The sequence below is a fragment of the Pollachius pollachius genome (assembly GCF_949987615.1).
Source record: "Pollachius pollachius genome assembly, chromosome: 2".
NCBI lineage: Eukaryota > Metazoa > Chordata > Actinopteri > Gadiformes > Gadidae > Pollachius > Pollachius pollachius.
Window position 1 is genome coordinate 47,656,856 of NC_136935.1, and position 23,099 is coordinate 47,679,954.

At 44.1% G+C, this 23,099-nt stretch overlaps 1 protein-coding gene across 1 annotated transcript in view; it reads right to left on the minus strand.

The window, feature by feature from the left end:
• The window catches only part of sorcs3a (sortilin related VPS10 domain containing receptor 3a), a gene marked incomplete at both ends in the record, with an annotated part of 138,223 nt that overhangs the window by 47,552 nt on the left and 67,572 nt on the right, over positions 1 to 23,099 (minus strand). Inside the window, 2 exons of the mRNA XM_079730942.1 lie at positions 7,854 to 8,012; positions 13,810 to 13,909. Coding sequence (XP_079587068.1) covers positions 7,854 to 8,012; positions 13,810 to 13,909 — 259 coding nt within the window. The remainder of the gene's footprint in view (positions 1 to 7,853; positions 8,013 to 13,809; positions 13,910 to 23,099) is intronic.

The window sequence follows — 23,099 nt, forward strand, 5'->3', positions numbered from 1 at the left end:
CCCCCGACACCCACCACCCATGATCAGACCCTGACAGACTCAGCTAGCTTATCCAGATGTGTCCGCACCTGTTCAGCTGTGATCTCTCCAAAAACCATAAGGTGGAAAATTATCCTCCAGACGCTCGCCTTGCCCTTGGAACGTTACCACTTGATCTAGTTTCGCTTGGTCTACTTTCAGTCCGAGGCTCAAACTTGGGACACGCGTGTGTCCCGAACTCTTGGGGAAATACATGACGGTAGATGTCAGGAAACACGAAAAAATAGAGAGAGACAAAAAATGTTTCGGACTGCCGTTGAGCCAAAGGAAAAGGCTCTGCTACTACTACTAGCAGGGCTCCCAGTGGGGCGCTCTCGCGGCGGCATGTGGTCATGTAGTCGTTCCGGCTCGAGGTCACCTTGGGTGCTTCTGAATGGAAACAGACTGGTTGCGGTGGGCGCGGCGTCTGACCGATTATTGCGGTGAATGTAAATGTTTACAGAGACCTCACGGAACATATGGGCCAACAAATCACCTTGGTCAAATTGCCTCTTCCACTCATGCGTAGAGAACTCTGTGTTTATGAGCGGGATATACAACTTCTCTGAACCCACAGCGCCGGCTGTTAACTCGTGTTTTGCCACTGATGTATGTACGTCTTTTATTCATATCAATCCACTGCCAACCCCGACCCCACCCCCCACAACACCCGCCTTTTGTTTTCCCCAGACGACGGCAGTACCATCGGACCACTCCGCAGAGACACTGAATCACCGCAACAAGGCATCAAAATAAAGGAAAACTTAAGAGAAGACTGCAGCCCCGCCGGAAATGTCCGCCCTCATCTCCGCTCCGGCGTCAACATTAGTGGCGCAGAGGGGTAACTGGGCTCACCCTCGTTATGTGTAGGACAACGATGTGGTGAGGGCTACATCATTAGGGGCAGTGGTAGAGAGCTGTGCGCGTGTGCATATGTGTGTATGTGACTGTGTCTGTCGGTCTGTCTGAGTGAATTAGAGCAAGAGAGAGAGCGAGGGAGAGTGCGCGAGAGAGAGAGAGAGAGAGAGAGAGAGAGATGAGAGAGAGAGAGAAGAGAGAGAGAGAGAGAGAGAGAGAGAGACAGAGAGAGAAAGAGAGAGAGAGAGAGAGAGAGAGAGAGAGAGAGAGAGAGAGAGTAGAGAGAGAGAGAGAGAGAGAGAGAGCAAGAGAGAGAGAGAGAGAGAGAGTGTTGCAGGCCATGGTTGGTGATGAAGAACGTACTGAGAGGAGATTGGATTTAAACAAGTGCACGACCGCATGTCCTGATGGACTTGCAAAGGGGGGGCTGGAGGTGGAGGCCGGGCGGGTGCACAATGAGTGACTAGGTGGAGACTGCATGATTATGAGACACTTAGTTTCCCCTACTGTTCAGACTTATGGGCTGCGAGGCCTGTTAGGATCATTAGGGGAATGGTGAAAGGGGGGAGTGAGGGGTGTGAGTGAGGGAGGGAGGGAGGGAGGGAGGGAACGAGTCAGTGAGGAGGGGTGGAGGAAGCGAAGGAGGGAGGGAGGGAGCGAGGGGAGGGAGGGAGGGAGGGAGGGAACGAGGGAGGGAGGGAGGGAACGAGTCTGTAAGGGAAGGGGTGGAGGGAGGGAGGGAGGGAGGGAGAGAGGAGGGAATGAATCATGTGAGGGAGGGGGGTGGAGGGAGTGAAGGAGGGAGGGAGGTGAGGGAGGAGGGAGGGGAGGGAGGGAGGGAACGAGTCAGTAAGGGAAGGGTGGAGGGAGGGGGAGGAGGGAGGGAGGAGAAGTGGGAGGGAGGGAGGGAGGAGACTGGTGGCCACGACAAAAATAAAAACGGCACTGACTTTTCTCCTTTTTTATTCCTAGCTCTCATTCTTGGTAACGCAGCACTTTTGAACCATAAATCTTTGATCCTCCCAATCGCCTGATTTATGCAATGGCATTTTTTAATGAAGGACTCCTCTGTAATTTCACAGTCCAATTAGTTAATTGCCAAAACGTGCATCTTTCGGGGTGTTATCAAACCAAACTGGTTTCCCACATTGAGAGGAATCGTTGAAGAAAACCACAATGCTAAAATGAAAGGGTGAAAACATCGGTTTAATTTGGAAAACACAGAAACAGTCAATAATGGACGTTTCACATACTATATGTGGAACGTGTGATGTTTGTTAATGAACCGTTGTTACATATTGTAGGTTAGAAACGGAACATCTTTACGGGATTGTAAAGTGGACAATCTGTACCACGGTCAGGGTTGTTATTAGACTGGGTAGCCCCGCCCATTCTTCCGGCGATTTGATGTTCACCCTGCAGAAGGGTCTGGAGAAGAGCATTACATTTCTTTCTAGCTTCGATACATTTTTGCTGGAGCCAATCACCAAGCTGGCTTTTCCCCCTGGCACGCCATTGGCTGGTTTAACACAATGACGACAGGGAAGCGATGGCAAGCAGCCAATCGCGTACAGAGTCATTTGAACTAGGCCCGTTGATCACGCCTCTTGTGCTGAAGAAAATGACAGCAGCTTCCCCAGACCAACGTACAATCTACGATTTAGCTTGGTCTGGCAATAGCCAGGCTAGGTTGCTATATGTTCATAGTTGTAAAAGTATGCTCATTCTCACTGATCTGCGCCAGGCCCTCCCAGTCGTTAAAACACCAGCGTTATTCGCTCATACGAGGGTTTGCTGAACCTGTTGCGTAATTGATGTTGCGTAATCAACCTAAAATCCAGCCTGGGGTTGTGTAATTGTACCCGTTGACTCATACTCAAGTGTGTTCACATTCTGAAATGTATAGTCCGACAAATATCATAATACGATTAGTTGCACTTGTTGTTTTTGTTCATACTGCGCTTTATTTTCCTGTTGAAAGAAAACACTTGAAATAATTACGTAGAGCTGAATAATGACCCATGGTGTGTTAAAGTGGGTTTGAAAACATTATGGTTGCTTTATGCTTCGAGTGTTAAGGCTAACGTCAACGAGTGCACAAAACGATTTAAATGGACTCTGTTGTATATCTTCTATGTTATTGTATTAATTCTTTCCTGTATTATTTGTCTACAGAACCTTATCGTTTTAGAGTAAGCCTAAGTGAACTAAATGAGGGTAAATTATAACTTATCAAACTTATAATCATGTAAACCCAGCAAGAACCCAGAAGCTTTTCAACTGATTCCACTTATTATCTCCATCTCATTTCTTGCCACCCAGGGACTCCATCAAGGAACGACAAAGCCAGATCTGACTTATCCTGCTGGCTTCAGTAAACGTCGTAATTGTACTCTGCCTGGCGGAAAAAACCTTGAATTAAAAAAAAGAAAGAAACTCGTGAGAGGAATACACCGAGAAAAACCCATCGACAGTGATGGACTCTCAGAATGTGCCGCCTTTTTTCCTAGCATTGACACTATGATGAAAGCATGTCAGCCGAGAAATAGTAAAGCAAAACGTTTCATCCAAGACGTTGTTTTATCTGGAATGTAAAATTAATAAACAATGAGGAAGCTTCGCAGCTCTGTTTATAACAACAACACAACAAAAGACAGACAAACGGATCCACCGACATAAAGGCTTGCACCTCGACACAGCTGTGGTGTTTAAAGAGGGAAGGGGGGGGGGGGGGGGGCTTCTCAAACGAGAGAGCGACGTGCAACTTAATAGGAAGGCACGATCCATCCGTCTAAATTTGCCCTCGTTTCTTCGGTTCAGCTTCTTTGCCTGAGCCACTTAATCCCTGTCTCTGCCTCTTCGTCTCACTTTACCGCCCGTTCTTCTGAGAGCCGCGGCACGTCAACACAAACACAGGCTCTGGAGGAAGCCCATCCTGCCCTACCCGTCCTCCGTTCTCCTCCCTCTGCCACCACACCTGACAGTTATGGGGTTCTTGTGCTTTGAAGGAACTAAAGAAAAGTGACAGGCCACACACAGCCCGTGCCATGCACATTAGACGTTAGCATCAAGCTAAGGGGTATCTGCTGCGATACGCCTTCAGAGGACGCCGGCTGTTTGCCAAGGACACGGAACCAAGTCTTCCGTGGCCCACCGACCGTCCACCCACCCACAAACCCTCAGCAAAATGTGCACCTTGTGTTTTCATGCAATGAGTATAAGGCGCTCCCAATGCTAATGGACCCCTGTCCCGAGCTCTGTCTATTGGGGTCATGTTGTTTGCAGGGCATGGCGAAACTGTATCGAGGTTGCCGACGGCAGCCATTTGTAAAGATCCTCCAGGGATTTGGTCAATTACCCAGGGAGCCCACCACCTAGGCACACACACACAAACACACACACACACACACATACACACACACACACACACACACACACACACACACAATTAATGTGTGGCACGCCAGGTAACCTGAACCGATACAAACATGTTATTTTTAACTGTAACGCAACTCACAGCAAAGTGCCCTACACTTGAGGGAAACTCTTGTGGTTCGTTATGCAGCCGCCGAGACGCGGCCCCCCTTCATCTTGGCAGCGCATCTCCATCTGCTGTTTTGACAACGTAGTGACAATACATATCTGCTATTCCGATCAAACGAGAGGGCCCCTCTGTTCTTCTTTCTACCGCTCCTCTCTTCCCCGCTTCACCCCCTGACTGGATCTGGAGGTTGTCTCTTTGATACCCCTCCCCTTCTATGTTCTGTGTTTTACCGTTACCCTGCGCCCTCCAGAGTGTTGTGTAACACCGCCTCTTTCCATCCAAGTGTTATGTAAACATGCGTGTCCATAACTCTCGGTGCTATTAACGCTAATGCGGTCGTCCCGTGTTAACCTTCCCCCCCTCTCCCATCCTGACGTCAACCGGAGGTGGTTTTCTCTTGAATTACCAAGACTACGGCGCTAACAAATCGAAAAAGTGGGACCACCCACTCACCCTCACATGCTGCGGCTCTAAAGCAATTAAGAGCCTCAATCTAGGCCCATGGGACACACACATTTATTTGCAGAGGTCATATATATTTCAGTCCACTGAAACCCTCTCCCGGTTCAAGCAGTTTCAAACTTCCACCGCATCCCCTCATCTTCCGACTGCAACTCAACATGGCAAATGTTTGTCTTGCAATTTAAGCCTTTTAGGAGTGGGGCAACAGCCGTGCGGTGAGAATATAGGCTGGTCTTTAACGCAAATCCCTTTGTCAGGGAGATTATGATGTGTGCACAAACCTCGCGCATATCTCCCAGAATGAACACCTTGCAGTGTATAGTCACCCCATGCTGTTCCTCTTTTCAAACTATTCCTGGTATATTGTCTCCGCATTGCTCACTATAGCATCGGTATTTAGAGTACAAAGGAAGCGTGTGAGAAAGTTTTGCTGCGTCTGTGTTCAACTTCTGCATCTCTGTGTTGTGTCGGAGGAACGCCAGAACAGCGAGCTCTGTGCTAAGATGTGTGGCTTATGCAAGTAACCCCAGGGTTCATCCCTGGCTCAGCAGAACCCAACGGATCCTAAAATATGTCTAACATTATGGAGAGTGTCAACTTCTACAAAGAATCAGGTGCATTAAAACTGAAATCGAATGACACAGCTCATGAAGGACAGCGGAGGGTGAGGATTTAAAGTGCTACTAATATTACTCACAATGACGTGACATTTGTAAATTATAACTATTGTAATAATAATTATCATGGGAGAATTGTAATAATATTAGAGCACGACGATGACTAGGAGGATCATGAAGTTGATTGACAAGACACCAACTGGTCATCAACGGGAAACTCATCAAGCATGAGAAAGGATTGCTATGGCACTTGCATGGACTAAGAAACAGGGTTTTACCGTTAATTTTCCATGTAATGTAATGCAAATAAAGGCAACCATGCTTTCTATTTCTAACAGATCAACAGGGTTTTTTCGCTCACTTAACTTATGGAACATTTCAAATTCACAGATATACCCTCATGAATCATGAATATAAATACACTAAATGTTTTTTTTGTGGCGAGTACTAAAAAGTTTCCTCTTTACTTGAAATCCCCAAAAAAGGAACACAGGTCTCTCATAAATAAATGAAAGGAAGCAAAAACAACTGCAGGCCAAATTGTTCTGGGCTTTTTGACAAAAAAGATTTTAAACTAAAAACTTTAATAACCCAGTCAACAGAGAGGGCAGGAAGTTTACGGTGGATGAAAAAAAGGAGGGATAGCCTTCTTAAGTGAGCCGTGTAGCTCCTTCCTCCTTGAAGTTAACAGACTTGGCCATCGTCCTGTTTCTCACAAATCAACACTTTAGTGTGGTTAAATTCTCTTCATCGTAGTTAAATAAAGTAATTCTCTTTACTTGCACTAAACATCCCAAGACTCTCACTTCACCTAATTAAATGTCCCTGGATTATAATAAAAGCAGGTAATAGAAAATAAACAATAATTAAAAACAATGGGGCAATGCAGCACTATACCCACGGCACAGAAGTGATCAAATAGAAGTAATAGTTGTTTTTGAAACTCTCATTGGAGCTTCTTGAAGCTAACACATTAACAAAACAGGCAGGGGGGGTGTTAGCTTTGTGCGATCATTGTTTACCATTACTTCTACTATTTACTATAAGGATCCCCTGGGAACGAGTCGCAGGAGGGCTGGAAGGACCACATTCATTCCAGGAAATCCTCCTGATGCAGATGATCTCAACAGTGTTGATACCCCATTCTTCTTGTTGGGTGCTAAATAATCACTCTGCTGAACACTTCCACTGTGGCTAATCACTTTGTTAGTCATGCTCCCTTAATAACTGTAATCTCAGCTTTGTAAACTGTGAAACAACATTAGCAAAGAATGAACCTTACTAATACAGTCTTTAGAGATGATTAATTGCACGTGGCAGTGGTCGGAAGCAATGAGAACCTGCCTTAATGATTGACAATACAGGCCTCCAGATAGCCCTCATGAGTTACTAATCACTTATGAATTGACACAATCAAAGCATTTCATACATTTGTGATCATATTAGGTATTACTACTAATAAAACTTCTAAGGCCAATCCCATGTTAGCCTCAATTTCCTGGTATTGTCAGCTTCCAATGGCAATGCATGTGTAATGGGCGGCACTAAATGTAGAAAAGCTTTCTCTGGCCTCATTTGTTCATAAACTGTTGAGTAAATAATTTTGTAATGCATAAAGTGATTATTATATCATTATCTTAAGCCAGAAAACACAGAGCGCAGATTCTGCTCCATATTTGTAATGCGACACAACAACAATAAAAAGGTTAAAAATGGTTCAAAGAAGCAAAGTAAAAGTATGCAGCTGGTGCTAGTATTTTAAACTTGCTTCGAATAGGACACAAGTCCACTTGGTAAGGTGAAATTGTGCTTTGGGCTGTATAGGGAAATATGTACAAAGGTCAAGAGAATGTATTTGGATTTTTTTTCGGGGGGAAGTTTGGATCCCCAATTATAATAGGGGGACCAAACATCCCCAAAACCATCCCTGGTGAATATTGGGCTGACTATTTCTGAGGCATGTCCCTGAATCAGTTTGATACAACTGGGAACACTGTTCATTATGCTCATGAATTATGTATTTTACATGTTGTACCCCTCCTTGTGCGGTTGGAATTGAAGGTCAGTGACAGCCTGCAGTGTTTCCCTGTTTTACTGTGAACTACTGAGGGGTAAATATTAGGGAGAAGTGAAAAAAACACATATAGCAATCACCATTATTGTCTCTCAAACTACCCAGCAAATCCTAAACCAATCTCTTCCAGGGGAGGAAGTCATTTCAGAGTTTAGTCCACATCCATCCTGTTGCAGCAATGCAATCAAACAGAATACCCTTTTATGGAGGAAGAAAACCCAGCAACAAACAAACCGAGGCGATGGAAAGCAGTTGGAGAGCTAACAGAAGAAGATGTTACCTTCTGGTCGTGGCTGTAGGCTAAGGCCCAGTCCTCCTGGGTGGGATGGAAGAGGAGGCTGAGGATATAGAAGCTGAGGCGGTACTTCTGGAAACTGGCCCCCTCATCAGAGCTCACCAGAACACTGCTCTCAAACTCCGGGTCGGTCAGCACCATGATCTGAGAGGGAGAGAGCCACATAGAGACAGAGAGAAAGAGAGAGAGAGACAGAGAGAGAGAGAGAGAGAGAGAGAGAGAGAGAGAGAGAGAGAGAGAGAGAGAGAGAGCGAGAGTGAGAGATCTGTGCAATATTGTGCATCCTGCATGCTAAGACACAAAAAGGCAAAAACGCGAAAACGGGTCAATATTGTTGATTTTGTATTTTTTTCCAATTGAATGCCAATGAAGTGCTTTCAATTTCAAAAAAAGTATATGAAACAAAAGAGCGAGAGCTGTAGATATGAGCACCATATTGTGTCTGTGCATGTAAATAAATGTGTGTGTGCATTTGCGTGCGCGTTCTTCGGTTATAAAAGCGCACCCATACGTATCAATCAAAGTATACACCAGGGCATACACAGGTAGGACAAATGAAGAATAAGCATTATTTAGACGAGTCAGAAAAGAGAAAGAGAAGATGAATAAAGAAGTTGAAGGGATGAAGAAGTAAAAGAGTGTGAACCAATCCACGCCAGATGAGAGCGGAGACAAGAGAGCCGTTAGCGAGACCGGGGCTGCTGCATCAGCAGAAAAGACGGTTCTCCTGGCACGAGGGGAGCTCGTCGTCGTGCCAAGACCCTTTCTCCCCCCCCCCGTCTCCCACTCCCATTCAGCCTGCCGCTTGCTTCTGTTGCCATGTAGTAGCATTTTGGGTGTCGGTTGTTTCCCTGTGTGTGCTCCAAGTACGAGCACTTAGGAGACTTCATCACGCCCCTCCAGAAGGCCGTCCTGATAATAGGGTCGTTTTTGGTTCCTGTCTATTTATAGTAATGGCCGTTCTGATGTAATGCAACGCCAAGACGTCAGATCATATCTACACGCATGCCCAATGACTGATGTGGGGTTTTTCTGATGGTTATTTCTCTCCATGAAAGACCTGGGCACACCCGCGCTGAAAGACCCTATCATTTGACACGATTAAACAGCTTTAAAAGATTAAACCAATTTATATTTATTCCCATAGCAACTCCCAGTATTCTGTCGCATTATAGCAAGCGGCAGAGATAGAGAAGTCGGAAAATGTAATCAGTGTGGAAATTGCATCATTGTGTCCTTCTGAATTCACTTAACAGGGAGTATGGCTATGCCATCACATTACTGTCACTGTTCTTAAGGGGAGTAAGAATGGTTTCACATCACAAAGACGTACAGCTTAAAGAACAATGTTTGCACAAAAAACAAAAAAGCTTCTTTACGACGTGGAGGTTTGCTTAGCGTAAATGACTCGATTAGACAAGGGCTCCTTCAACGCGGATCACTGCGAGGGGAGGTTCTGCTGATGGAACACCACCAGGTGCATCATGGTCATAAGCTTGTTTACCCTGAAGGGTTATGGGTAAGGTTATGGAGCTCGTTCATCACAGTGGATTTTTGGTACAAATGGCCTACTTCAGAAGAGGATCCTGATCTGATGGGAAACATCGAGGAGAAGAATCAAGGAAGCAGGATTGAGGGGATTATGTTCACGTGGGAGAACTAACTTTTTTAAAAAAACTACTGTGTGTGGGAGTAGGTGTTATCACTATACCCACACAGCTCCCAAATAGCTGTTTTCTCCTTTCAGCCTGATCTGAATTGAGAAAACAGTGGCACATTTGTCACTGACAGAAATACCTCCCCTCTTTCTACAATTTTCCCCTCACCTCCCAAGCCGTGATTTAGATGAATTGTTTTCCATTAGGGGCCACTAAACAGGCAAACAGGATTTCTTACACCTTCCAAACCCTGCCATTCATTACATAGAACCTCACTGGAGTGTTATTCACGCACACGACTTAAGAGACTTGATTAATTCCTATTTTATTATTTTGTCAAACATATTCCAACTCTTAAACATAAAAAATAGCTCCAACTGTATTTTAAAATATCCAAGATACATTAGAGGTGAATTCATAACAATGAATATGCGTCCATTCATTTCTTTGGCCGTCTAAAGTTATTCATTAATTATGGCATAAAGGCAGACAACTCATGTAAAAACTTGACTGCTATATGTTTCCATGCCATTTATTATATTATATTATAAGTGTTAATTAAGTTTCTCTGCAGGCAGCACTGAACACTGAATATTTATTAGTAATAAGGACTATTCACATTTAACAATAGTGATCATACTACACTTCCCATAAACATATATCTTTAGTGTAAAGGAATAGGATGTGGCACGCAGGATATAACCCAGTCAAACCCCCCAGTCCCTTGGAGAAAACTGATAATATTCCTCTCTCTGTTGACTTTAGGTGTTCAATTATTTTTGCAGTCCTCAGCCAATGATGAGCCAGAAGTGGGGAAGAGAAGAGGAAGGAGAGGGCGAGTTGGCAAACAATAACATAACCAATGCATAACCAATGCATCCAATAAAGTTTTTTTTCGTATTTTCTGCTCTTTCTCATCAGTGTGATATTGAGCTCACATCCAACCCAACCGACCACATATTATGGGGTGCGGTGGGGTGGAAGCTATCTGTGAACCCTATCCGAGGCTCTTGGAGGGTAACAAGACTACAGCAAATAAATTACGTCTAACCAAATCAATCCAGCAGGAATCTTTGACTCAAGGTGGACCACAGCAGCAATGCTGCATCCCCATGCAGTGCAACTGCTCTGTTGGATGTAGCCATACCACGACTCACTATTTATTTACTACATATTCTTTTTATAGGCATTTTTACATTGTTAGTCTCAGACAACCCCCAATAAATCAGGCGAGTAGAATAGCTTGCAAAAAGATAAATAAATAATGTTTATGGATTTGATTTATGGGCGTGTTAAAATTATTTTTAATCATTCATGTAGGCTGCACACTGTTTATTATGGAGCCTTATTGCGAGGGAACTCTGTTGTTTGCAAGCATGTCAGATTTAAATGTGTGAATGAAGATACAACCCACTGTTGATTCGAATAACACATCCTTCCATCCATCCATGCATAAAATGTCGGAGAGAGAAGAGAGCTTAATTCTGACCCCAACCTGTTCCTTAAGAACTGTAGGTGTTATTGTGAGAAGAGAGCGATAAGTCATCTTTAACACTGTAAATAAACAGGGCGATAGAAGAAACGTGTATGTGCTTCTCTCACATGTATTACTGTAATTAACACTGCCGTTTCTCAATTACATATCCACAAATTAATGTATGTAAGTATGCAAACATTATATTTATGAATAGCCCTTTCTTGGGAAACATTTAGATATTTATCGATATTTATACTTTCTTTAGATACGGCAAATACTAAAACAATACATTTATAAGATAATGAAAGGGCTAGGTTCTCACTCCCCTCTAGACAAGGATGGCCATCTGATTGTATTTTTTAATCTAACTATAGAAGATAGTAATACCAATCCGGAAACGGCATGAGGTAATGCCTTTCCCGAACCCGCTGTAGCTCAACCAAGACGGATTCATTTGACCTGCTCTCCAGAGCGAGGCGTTTAGGGTCAGCGCCGCTGATATTGGGACCCACGTGTCCCATCCTTCAGATGAGATGCCCAGGGGCCACCTGGGGCCCTCAGCCCGGTCCGGAGAGGTGTACAGACGGATCGGTCGGAGGACCTCACTGAAGCAGGTCTGATCACAGTAAGGGAACTGGGATCTCTGCCACTATCACCATATGTTTCTGAATCACCAAAAAATATGCCTAACTCATGAGACCTATGTATGTATGTTGTCATACATATGTTGACCATTGATCAAATCTGTTGTTGTTTGTTCAAATTACATTGTTAAACATATTGGTGTTGCTAACAAGAATAACAAAAATATTAAATGAAGATAGAGTAGTAAACTGGTGAAGTTGTATGTAAAACATGCAATGTAGATCAAATTAGATGCATTTATCAAATTAAATATTTAGCTAGTATAGAAAAAAAATATGGTTGCTTTAGGGTTTGGAAAAGGGGGCCAACCCCTGGCAACCAATTCTCTCTCTCTCTCTCTCTCTCTCTCTCTCTCTCTCTCTCTCTCTCTCTCCCTCTCCCCCTCCCTCTCTCTCTCTCTCTCTCTCTCTCTCTCTCTCTCTCTCTCTCTCTCTCTCTCTCTCTCTCTCTCTCTCTCTCTCTCTCTCTTTTATATAGTGGAGGAGGGCCACTGGAGCATAGAAAGCACAGGCTAAAGGCCCCTCCCTCCCACAGGTAAGCTGTGGTTCGGATGATGAATTACCTCCTGCTCTGTGACATACAGACCAGCTCAGTCCTAAAGCAGAGAAATGTTTTCTGTGCTTTCAGTGTTCAGTTCAATGTAATAGACCACTGTATCCTGTACCTTCTAAACTTTCTAAAGTCTCAAGTCTGCTCGGAGGCACTGATGTTGCAGCTATGCGCAGAATTATCTTTTGACGTAACAGAGACCATTTGTTTTTCAAATATCGTTAGCCTCATAGTCTAATTGCTATGAGTCATATTTTGAAAAAAAAATGGACATGTAACCTACATCTATGCTAAAACTGCTGATTCACTGTGCCACATTGGCTATATCCTAAGCCAATCAGTTTGTTTTTTAAGTTCCATGATCAGTATCTGCCTATCTGACTTAGGTTTATTTTACGTTAAATACAAGATGAACCTTAAAATAAGGCTTTGCTCCCTTTGCTGGTTAATTGATTAAATAATACGCTATGTCTGAAGAAACACCTCTTCCTCTTCTCTTCTTCTGTTGAGCTGTACTGTTGTTGTGGAATGAAAGAAAGAAAGCACTGTTTAATATGATCACGACTATAAATGTCTTATAGTCGAGATCACAATTTATAATATTTAAGTATTTTGCAGAGTAAAAGATACCGCTTTTCCTTGTCCAGTTGTTATCTAAAACTAGGTCACAGAACTTTTTTGTATAGCTACTCCAATTATAATTGCATTGTTTGATTATCCTGAGCCTAACTTGAAAGTCCCTTTGGATAAAAGTGTCTCTTTTTAGTATTTCAGCCTTTCTGCCTTACACAGCTACATACATTCACAAGAAGCATTTTATATTGAAAGTATTTCGGTTTGAAAAGAGTAGGACACAAACAATTAGCCTCTCTGTAGCCGAGCAAGAAACATACAACACACAGCGAACACAAAAACAGAAAAACTACGTGGGCTGTCTGCCCACATTTTAATTTGTTTTCCACGACACATTCTACCCTCTTAATAGGAAATTGGTTTCAGTTAGTTTTTCCTTCGCGCTGAACGCTTGGCAACTGTAACTATCTCTACCTGTTGTCTTTCTGCCTTGTCTTGCTCTGGTGCACAGAACAAATGTCTCCAGGCCCTACAAAGCTAAAACATGAACCTCTGGGTACGTGGAGGAGAGGGGGTTGAAGGCTGTAGCTAACAGCCTGGAGTTTCTACTGAAGGTGGCTTTCAAAATGTCAAGCTGTCTCCTTTAGAGAAACAACAGCAGAATTAAAGTGCAATAGCTTGTATTTTACAACTCCAATCTTCAACAGCTTTTTGGAAAAGTATTGCATACTGCAATGAGATGTTGGCCTTTGGGCATGGAGGGTTCATCACGCTACTCCGTGGCCAAGAACACTTTCTACACCTTAAATATTTTATTGGTGCTTAGTACATTTCTTGCTTTGCCAAGGGAAGACCTCTCTGGTCAATATTGTCTTATCTTGGGCCGTCCTTAACCTTAGATTTGGATTAAGCCCTGACATTGGTGCCAGTCGTTAACCGGAAATCAATGGGACAAAAAACAAGTGTGCTGGCAGTTTCCAGGATGCTCCTCCTCATTCAGGGGGCATTTAATGTACTCAAGTCCCTTTTAAAAACGTACCTTTCTCTTGTTAGTCGGACAGATGTACAGGTAGCTCAGCACTGTCTTGGACCCTACTTTGTCATTCATCCTCTCATAGGTGGATCCGTAGTCGGTAGACCTGAAAATACAGAAGGAAAAACAGTGTGAAAGAGTAAGCCAGTATATAGAGCCACATAGATTTGTTTTTGTATTTAAAAGATCATGCAGAGGACACACATGATGTCATGAGTTAAATGTGGCAAATAGTTACAACAAACCCAGTTTTAAAGAAAACAGAATATTTAACAGACTACACTGCAGACTACTTAAATGTAATCTTAAATCGGCCACTGTAATGTGCTTTGTGCCCTTGTAGTAGAATAAGGGAAGCCAACTCGATCCCCTGCAGAATGGACCCAGTGCTGTTAATAATTCATCTTTACCAGTGATTTAAAAGAGGATATAATATATGAAGTGAAAAAGATACATGTGGTTGTCCCCATAGTCACAAGTTCTAATAATTAAAAAGTGGTAATGACCCTATTAGTTATCCTAGTCCCATGGAACATGACAAGACACTGCTACCAAAACATCTTTGATATGATAGATCTTCTTTTTCAACAGCAGCAAATTTCATCCATCATCATCCTCCTTCATCCACCATTTCTGCTTTTGCAGTATCAAGTTGTCTTGAAACAAAAGGGTTTATTGCATGGCTGCTGTTGCTACTTCAGCAGTTCAAACTCTTATTAAAATGACAGTATCATCTCATCCATTCAAATTAATTTGTGCCCGGCTCGAAAAGTCAAAGCAGTAGAAGTAAAGCAGTTCGCTTTCAAACAGATATTCGCTCCGAGATCAGAGCAAACCAGCCCTAAACGAATCCGAGCGTGACGCCAGGGCGCTGAACTACTTGTTTAGGACTTAATTACATTGTTAGAGTCCTCTGGTGTCTCTCAGAAAAACCAATATGGAGTCGCCTGTGGCAGGAGGTATGCAAATAAGGTTGTTGTTTTTTTTCTCTTCCTTTCATAAATCTCCCTCACAAGAGGTGATTTATGATAAACCCAGTTGGGAGTGGGACTCATAAATCCATAAAGCCAAGTGAATTCTGCAAAGCCTGTCTATTCTTAATAAGTAAAGTGAGAAACTAACATTGGACAGGTCATTTTGTGTGAGTAGGGAGGAGAATCTTCCTAAAACTCAAACAGTGGATTCTGGTGCTTGAGCTATCAGGTGATTCTATAGGGTTGAGGTAGCAGGGCATCATCGTGGATTTAATGACTACCTCCCTATCAGAGGCACTGCAATCTATTCCTTATCGTCATTGGACAGATCGTCTGGTCCAATCTAGAGCGGTAGCTACACTTCCTCAAATCTACCCCTGAGCTTATTGGTGTGCAGTATATCGCAGCAAAGTAATAGACACGGTCCCTACTCTGGGAACCATGGTTATGTTAATAACATAAACAATGTATACAGCGCCGGCCAGCGCCTTTCTAAATCGTCACCAATGGGCAGTGGGTTCTTCAGTAGGTCCCTGAACGAGAGGATGCGCAGGGCTCATGAATGTAGCGTTTCCTGGTGGGAGTATGCATAATAGATAAGGTCAAGTACGATGTGGTTGAAGCTAGTGACCGAACGTTAACACCAGAGTCGGCCACTAGGGAATGTTTGGTATAGACAGGAGGAGTGATTGTAAGGCTTAGGCATCCTAAAGGACTGGTGTAGCTGGAGATTCTGGCCTCTAGTCTAATATACTTTTTTGCTTTGGAAGGTTCTAACTGCGTGAAATTACCCTTAAGTATCTAAATAAGAACATGAGTGAAAATAGTTTTCATGTCATCATACTTATAGGGATGCAGATCGATAAATATAAGTCGACAGCAGAGAGCAACCATGGAGCAAGCATTCTCAATGTGCCAACCATTGATTTCACTTTTGCGACTTCTAGCCTATATACCTTTGTTTATTTGAATTGAAACCTTGGTAATAAAGTCCTTTTTTTCACCTGGTTGTAGAAGTTGATACAGCCCTCATGAAAAAACAAGGCAAGAACGTACGGAGCAAAATATCTAAGATGTACTTTTAGTAGTCAATCTTGGGAACATTGTTGAGTCAACACGGCAGAAGATATGCCGTTAGATAATGACCTGGCCTAGCATAAGTGCAGTGTGATTCTCTTAGCAATGCTGTTGTCTTTTCCTCAGTCCTTGTGAAAGTCCTTCTGGTCAAGGAAAGGTATGTTTTTAGGAAAGAACAAAGGACGTAATTTTTGGTTTATTTCGACCAGAGTCAAAGAGATGTAGCAGGGAATTCTGTGTATTCCTGTATCAGGGCATTCTGGGAATTGATGAAGGAAATCAGGATTATGTGGTTTGACGTAGCAGCTCTGTTACTTAAAGGTTGGGTATGCAACATATACCAGAAGCATAATTTGTTATATTTGTTGAAATTATCTTTACATCCGGACAGAAATCCATAAATGAAATGCTCTGAAAAAAAATTGTCCCGTATGAAATGATTGGATAGCTTGCCTGTCTGTCTACCTCCCTACCCGGCTACTTGCATACACTCAGCCCCTGCACTGATTACAGATGACAGAGTCTTCCACAAGACCAGGCCAACCTTTTTGCTAGCCACATGTTTTAGGGAAGTGGCTTTGGAGGGAGGCCCAAATTAGTTTTTTTCTGTTGGATACCTTTAAAATCGACCTTACTGGCGGATTTCTTGGATTTCTCCACAATATGAACCAAAGTCCTTTCATCATAAAATCATTATTGGTATGTAGCCAGGGCTGTTGATAGAACTGAGCTGTGTAAATCCTTAGTTACAATTTACATGCAAAACTTTTGCATTCAACACCATGCCCAGTTGCAAACAGCACCTCACTCAAGTCCTAACCTACATTTATTGTTCACTCCACAATATGATGTGTTTATATTTCCCCGCCACGCAAAAGAGCATTGATGATTACACTCTGCATGTCTCCTTCTCCATTCAATCTTTATTTTACACTGACGGCTTGACTGACACATCCAGGTAAAGTCAACAGCCTGGGAGTGTTGACGCGACCGTCCCCGGCCGTGACGACGGGGAAACTATCCGCCGCACCTGTCAAAACAAGCCCTCAAAGCCATATCACTTTGTCCAATTGAACAAGTGAAAAGAAAAAAACACACAAATAAAACAACGTCTCAATATTCATGATTGTCTGCGGGGAACGTTGCAGTGATGGCAATTAGCATGTGATTACAGCGTTTCCTCCAGCCGCCCCACGCTGTATCTCTGTCTCTCCTTCTCTCCTTCTCTCTGTGAGCCCTGTCTTACCATCCTATTCATTCCCATCAGTCAGGTCCTGGGAGACGCTTTGTTTACCTGCTGTTGTATCTGCTGAACCCTTGCAGATACGATTTAACAAGACATGGGCAACGCCCCTCCTGCAAGTGCTCTACATATTTATTCCTTTGAAAAGATGTTCCATGGAGGTTGCCAATGTTGGCTTTGCTTGATTGTCCCCATCTATCCAATAAAGGGACAAAGCATCAAACAGGTCTCCCTTTGGGTCGTATCCTCGTTTTGTTTGGGATGTGGGGGGGGGTAAGGGTTTACACTGGTGATCCCTGCTCAAAGGTGCAGTTGGATCCCCCAGGTCCAACACCTGTAGGCGTCAAAAAAAGAGTCTGCCAAATGAATAAATGGTTAGCAGAGTTGTGAGACAAAGAGTTCCTGAAAAAAATAGGAATACATACTCACAAATATTGAATCATTGAATCATGATATTAAAATGTGATTTAAGATGTCGATCATAGTCAACATCTAAGCATAATGATTGTGTCATGTATATCGAACAGTTTTTGATGGTGCTTTTACAAAGAAAGACACTAGAAGCACAGAAGCAAAGAGTGGTCAGAGTTCTCATTAGGGAGTGTGTGAGGCATGTCCAGATGGCAGCCAATAAAGCGTAACAGTTTGACGTAGAAAGCACACTGCACACTCTGGGGAGGGGGTAGATAGGGGGGAGAGAGGGGGGAGAGAGGGGGGAGACCAACACAGGTGGATAGAGAGAGGGGGGAGAGAGAGTGGTCAAAGAAACAAGATGGAGAGAAGAGAGGGAGAGAAAGGGAGGAAAAGTTAAAGAGAGAGAGAGAGAAAGACCATGCACTCCCACTCAATCCTGTCCGGCTCCCAGGAGCATCAAACAAAGCACCGAACTCCGGTGGAACGCCTTCTTAAAAAATACATCTGAAGTATTTTGTTGATTCAGATCAAAACAAGCTCAGGCTGCGTGGCCCTTTTTTCGGACAAAAGTAGAGCTGGCTGTTGGAAGAAAAGACCACAGCAAGGGCAGAACACGGGGAGTCATGCACAAAACATGATGGAGTGATTTTCAGAATCTGCCAACTGCTGCACCCACAGTGAAACGCAGAGAGACACACACGGACGCCTCACCGAACAAATCCACATATGTGTACACTGTACTAGCATTCTGCATTCATGTATGTATTCACTCGTTCATTCTGCCATTGCTTTCTTGGCATCGACTCAACATTGTTCATGTTGTTTTAGCCCATTTTATCAAGAGAGTAAACATCGAGATGTGCTTTAGGTTCACAGTGATAACGTTTGACATAGGTGATGAGAAAACCCAAATTAGTGTGGTTGCTGAGAAAACTGCTAATCTTGTTCATGAATCTTAAGATTGTGCCACTAAAAGATCAACGCAAAACAACCAAAGTACATTGGATCAAACACAGAAAGAAAACATCGACATGACCCAAAATAACTCTTGACCAAACAATGCCTCCAGAATCGGGATTCATAACGACGTTTGAATGTCTTCTCTTGCAGACAGACACTGGGCTAAATGATAAATGACCAGGGATAGGCCCTGCGGACCATGATATCACTCGAGCCACGAACTGTGGATGCTCGATGCATATGCCCTGAATAAGTCAGCGTTTGCCTCAAAATAGAAATAAATAACCGCAAAAGGTTGCCTTCATCTTATGAGCAATAACAAATTCTGCTGATCCCGGCGATTGCCACTGCGACGGGGATCAACATTCCGAAAACCGAATCGATCTCAAATGGCAGAGGTAGATGTGAGGAAAGATTTTCCAAAATTCTCTGCGATACGTCAGCGAGCGCCGAGGCAGCAGATGTGAGGTTTAATAGCCTCTGCTCACATCAGCAGTGCATCCCTCACAATGTACAAGCTGTCAGGGAGTTCATCTCCACAATATTCACTTACCCCCAACAGCACTCCAGTGCATACTAACGTATGCCGTCAAGTGCGCCAACTGGTTCACGCCCACAGAGGCATGTTTTTACATTACATACGCGCACATATGCGTACACGTACATGTGCAATACCCATACATACACTATCCAAACAGTACGCACAATCTATCTGACGCGCGCATACACACACACACACACACAAATACACATAGAAATACACACACCCACTGTACAAATACACACACAAACACACACAGACACTCACCTAAGGCATATTAGCTGCTACAATCTCTTGGCAAATGTAAGAATTCAGTCAAGCGTAATGGAACGGGCTTTGGAGAAGTGCCATTCCCTGAGATTGAGAGACATTAGCAGGTACTAAGGATCTGCAGTGGCTAGCAGACGTCAGCAGGTAGCACAGGACTGTAGTGGCTAGCAGACGTTAGCAGGTAGCACAGGACTGCAGTGGCTAGCAGACGTTAGCAGGTAGTACAGCACTGTAGTGGCTAGCAGACGTTAGCAGGTAGCACAGCACTGTAGTGGCTAGCAGACGTTAGCAGGTAGCACAGCACTGTAGTGGCTAGCAGACGTTAGCAGGTAGCACAGCACTGTAGTGGCTAGCAGACGTTAGCAGGTAGCACAGCACTGTAGTGGCTAGCAGACGTTAGCAGGTAGCACAGCACTGTAGTGGCTAGCAGACGTTAGCAGGTAGCACAGGACTGTAGTGGCTAGCAGAAGTTAGCAGGTAGCACAGGACTGTAGTGGCTAGCAGACGTTAGCAGGTAGCACAGCACTGTAGTGGCTAGCAGACGTTAGCAGGTAGCACAGCACTGTAGTGGCTAGCAGACGTTAGCAGGTAGCAGAGCACTGTAGTGGCTAGCAGACGTTAGCAGATAGTAGGGTTGGATTTAGCGATTCGTTTCCGTGATTCAGTTCGCGTCATTCAGTTCGCCAAGAGGAGTCGTTCGTGAATCGTTTGTTCGTTCGTTTGTTCAGTCGAGTTTCCGGTAGCGGTGAATCGAATCATGCACGGTTCTCTGAGTCAGCGCCTCCCTCGTTCTCATTCTCAAACGTCAACATTACAACTTTAACCAAAAGCAGCGGGATGGGGGGGGGGGTGTAGTTGATTATTGGATGTTTAACATATCAGCAAGATAATAGACTTGATTTAGCAATGATGGTGGGGTCCCGGGTGTTTTAGGCTCCCATAAACAGAACCCTGTGCAGCCCAAGACTAAATCTAGCTGCCAAAATTAACACTGGCTTCAAAATGAGGGCTGGTTAATTGTGAAAAATGCATTAAACTGTAATCAGACAACGCGGTTATATGCTATATACCCCAGAGTATATGTGGTATAAAGGCTGGGACGAATTTCAAATGATAGATATGTATACTTAATGTTGAAAGTATACCGTCGCCATTCCCATTGAAACGAATGGCTCATGACTAGTCTTCACAACGAGAACTGGTAGGTTGTGAAAAATGTGGTATAAAGGCTGAGACGAATTTCGAATTATAAATACGTACAATGTATCCTTTAAATACTTCCATGCAACAGATGGCCAATGGGAATAAGCCCATTTGTTCTTTCCCCAAGAAACCGGTTGATTTCTGTCTCTCATTGACTAAAATTCAACGAGAGCGTCCTAGACTCAGTCCTAGAACAGCGTACGATTGGCTGGCTCTCGTGAGTCGTGACGTCTCTCAGTCGGTCCCTCCTCACCACTCACACAGTGAGTGAACAAACTGTCAGCGAGTCAGCGAGTTGTGGGTCTGGGAGGAGTGGAGTCTGAGAACGAACGAGACGAAGGAGACGAAAGAGAGAGAGGAACCAGTTCGGTTCGTTCATCTTAAAGATTTGTTCATTCATACTGATTCGTTTGCGACTGAGCCAACTCTAGCAGGTAGTACAGCACTCTAGTGGCTAGCAGATGTTAGCAGGTACAGCACTCTAGTGGCCAGCAGACTTGTCACTGAAATACATGTCAGATATACGGACAGCAGGGCATGAAAGAATAACAACAGGGACGAAAGCAATAATGTGCTACGTGTCAAATTCTTTCTTTCAACAATCCACTATGTTGTTATACACCTTGAGATTGCAGTTCATTACAACAATTTTTTTTAGATAATAAGATAATATAACCCTTACTCTGCAATGGTCTTGCCTCTCCTCAGGCTGAAAACTACCAGTCCTGAGAAATGGCTGAGAACTTCAGCTCCAGTCCAGCGGTACAAAGCACAGCCTCCGGACATTGTGTACTGTGCGTCATATTTTGCCGGACATTGTGTACTGTGTGTCATATTTTGCATCCCTTGCACCAATTAACAGATCAACGCCTAATTGCATCATTGATAGTGTTGCCTAGACACCTTTAAGCAATATGTTTAGATGATGCGGTGAAGAGGTGGCTGACATCATCCACTGATTGCTTTAAGTGACTACACGTGTCCTCAGCATCTCCCCCTCTCAACAAGCTCTTCTCCATCCAGCCATGCCAGCGAGTGAACAAGTGTCTCGACTTGAACTCGCCCCAGAACGCCTGGCTTCCAAGGATGAAACTTTAAAGAGAAGTAGGAAACTTTGACATCTTTTCAGGGCCCCTCGAGGTGGTGATTATTTTTGCATGAGGTCTGAGAGTTTTTTCCGTCTTCTCCTTTTTTTCTTGTTTTTCTGTTGCAGACCACGTAAGACAGTCCCTACGGTGACAACCTCCTCCTGTCCACTCCGTGCTTCTGCGGTGCGGTGGCCGCTGACCTGAAACACATCGCGGGGCTCATGACTCACGGCCCCGGACGACACCAGCGCCAGACCTTCTCTCAACTCCCTCAACACATCACCGCTGAACCCGCTGCCACCCTCTCAATGGATCACAGCAGGAGGGAAGGAGAGGGGGGGAGGGGTTGACGGCTCCCCCGGGAAAGACGAGACAGAGCGGGGGTGGTGGGTGGTTGGGGAGGGTGATGAAATCCTTGACGTGGGTTGCTTCTGACTTCCCGAAAGCCCAGGAAGAGGAAGAGTAGGAGGAGAAGAAGGGAAATGACTGGTGTTCTTTATTCACAGTGGCAGAATGGATCAACCTCCCCTGCTGGCTGGGGGGCGCGGGGGAGACATGGGGAAGTGTGGAGGAGAGGCATGGGGGGAGGGCAGGGAGAGGCCAGTGCCCAGTGGCCCAGAGCCAGAAACCAGTGGTCTGGGTGGGTTGAGGTTTCGGAGGGAGCAGTGCTGAAGGTTCCTCTGGAGTGTTGTTAGTGATAAAAACCGACATGTTGGGGTCAGGTGGAGGAAGGGGTTCATGTGCTAAAGGGGGGGGGGGGGGGAGAGGAGCTCTGTGGTGGAGGATGCTCTGAGCGGTGGGGATAGCCAAACCGTATCTGTGCTCTTTCTTTGCGATCAATTCATAGCACTTTGAATTTGGCACTGCTAGCGCCAGCAGGACAAGTAGCCTGTTCACATGCAAGCAGGCTTTGAGATATAATTGTCTTAAAACATTAAGCAACATTTTTGTTTTTGTGGGCTCTTAAAAGTGGGTGTATTATCTTGATCTGCTGGCAGGATCCACTCACATCCGGTCCAAAATTGCAGTTGTATTGCATTGTTTCAGCCAAGTGCAGTCATTTTAGATTGGTTGCTAGTACTTAGGTTATGAAAGTTAATCTTGTTCTAATTTTGCTATCCAAAAATAATAGGACGGCTTTAGTGTAGATTTACATTTGTAAGTGATGAGCACAACTTTTATAGATAACTTTTCTGAAATGGATACGGGCAGTTCAGACTAAAATGCAATCAATGGGAAGTAAATACAAGGGCTAGTGGGCGTTGTCACAGTTAAAGTATTTGGGACAATTAGAGGAAAATTAGCACATTGTCAATCTTAGGTATGAGGTGTTCTTGTAAAACAAATCTGTGTCCCATTTTCCTGAAATGTGTGTCTACTTCTGAAAGATTGCTAAATGTGTCATGGTCTGGTGTGGTCAAACCCATCCCTATTGCAGAAATCAGTGACAGCTTAATGAGCTGTCAAGCTATATCCCCGAAAAACTCCTGTGAGCACGCATCAACAAAGCTTGCGCTCTTGGATAA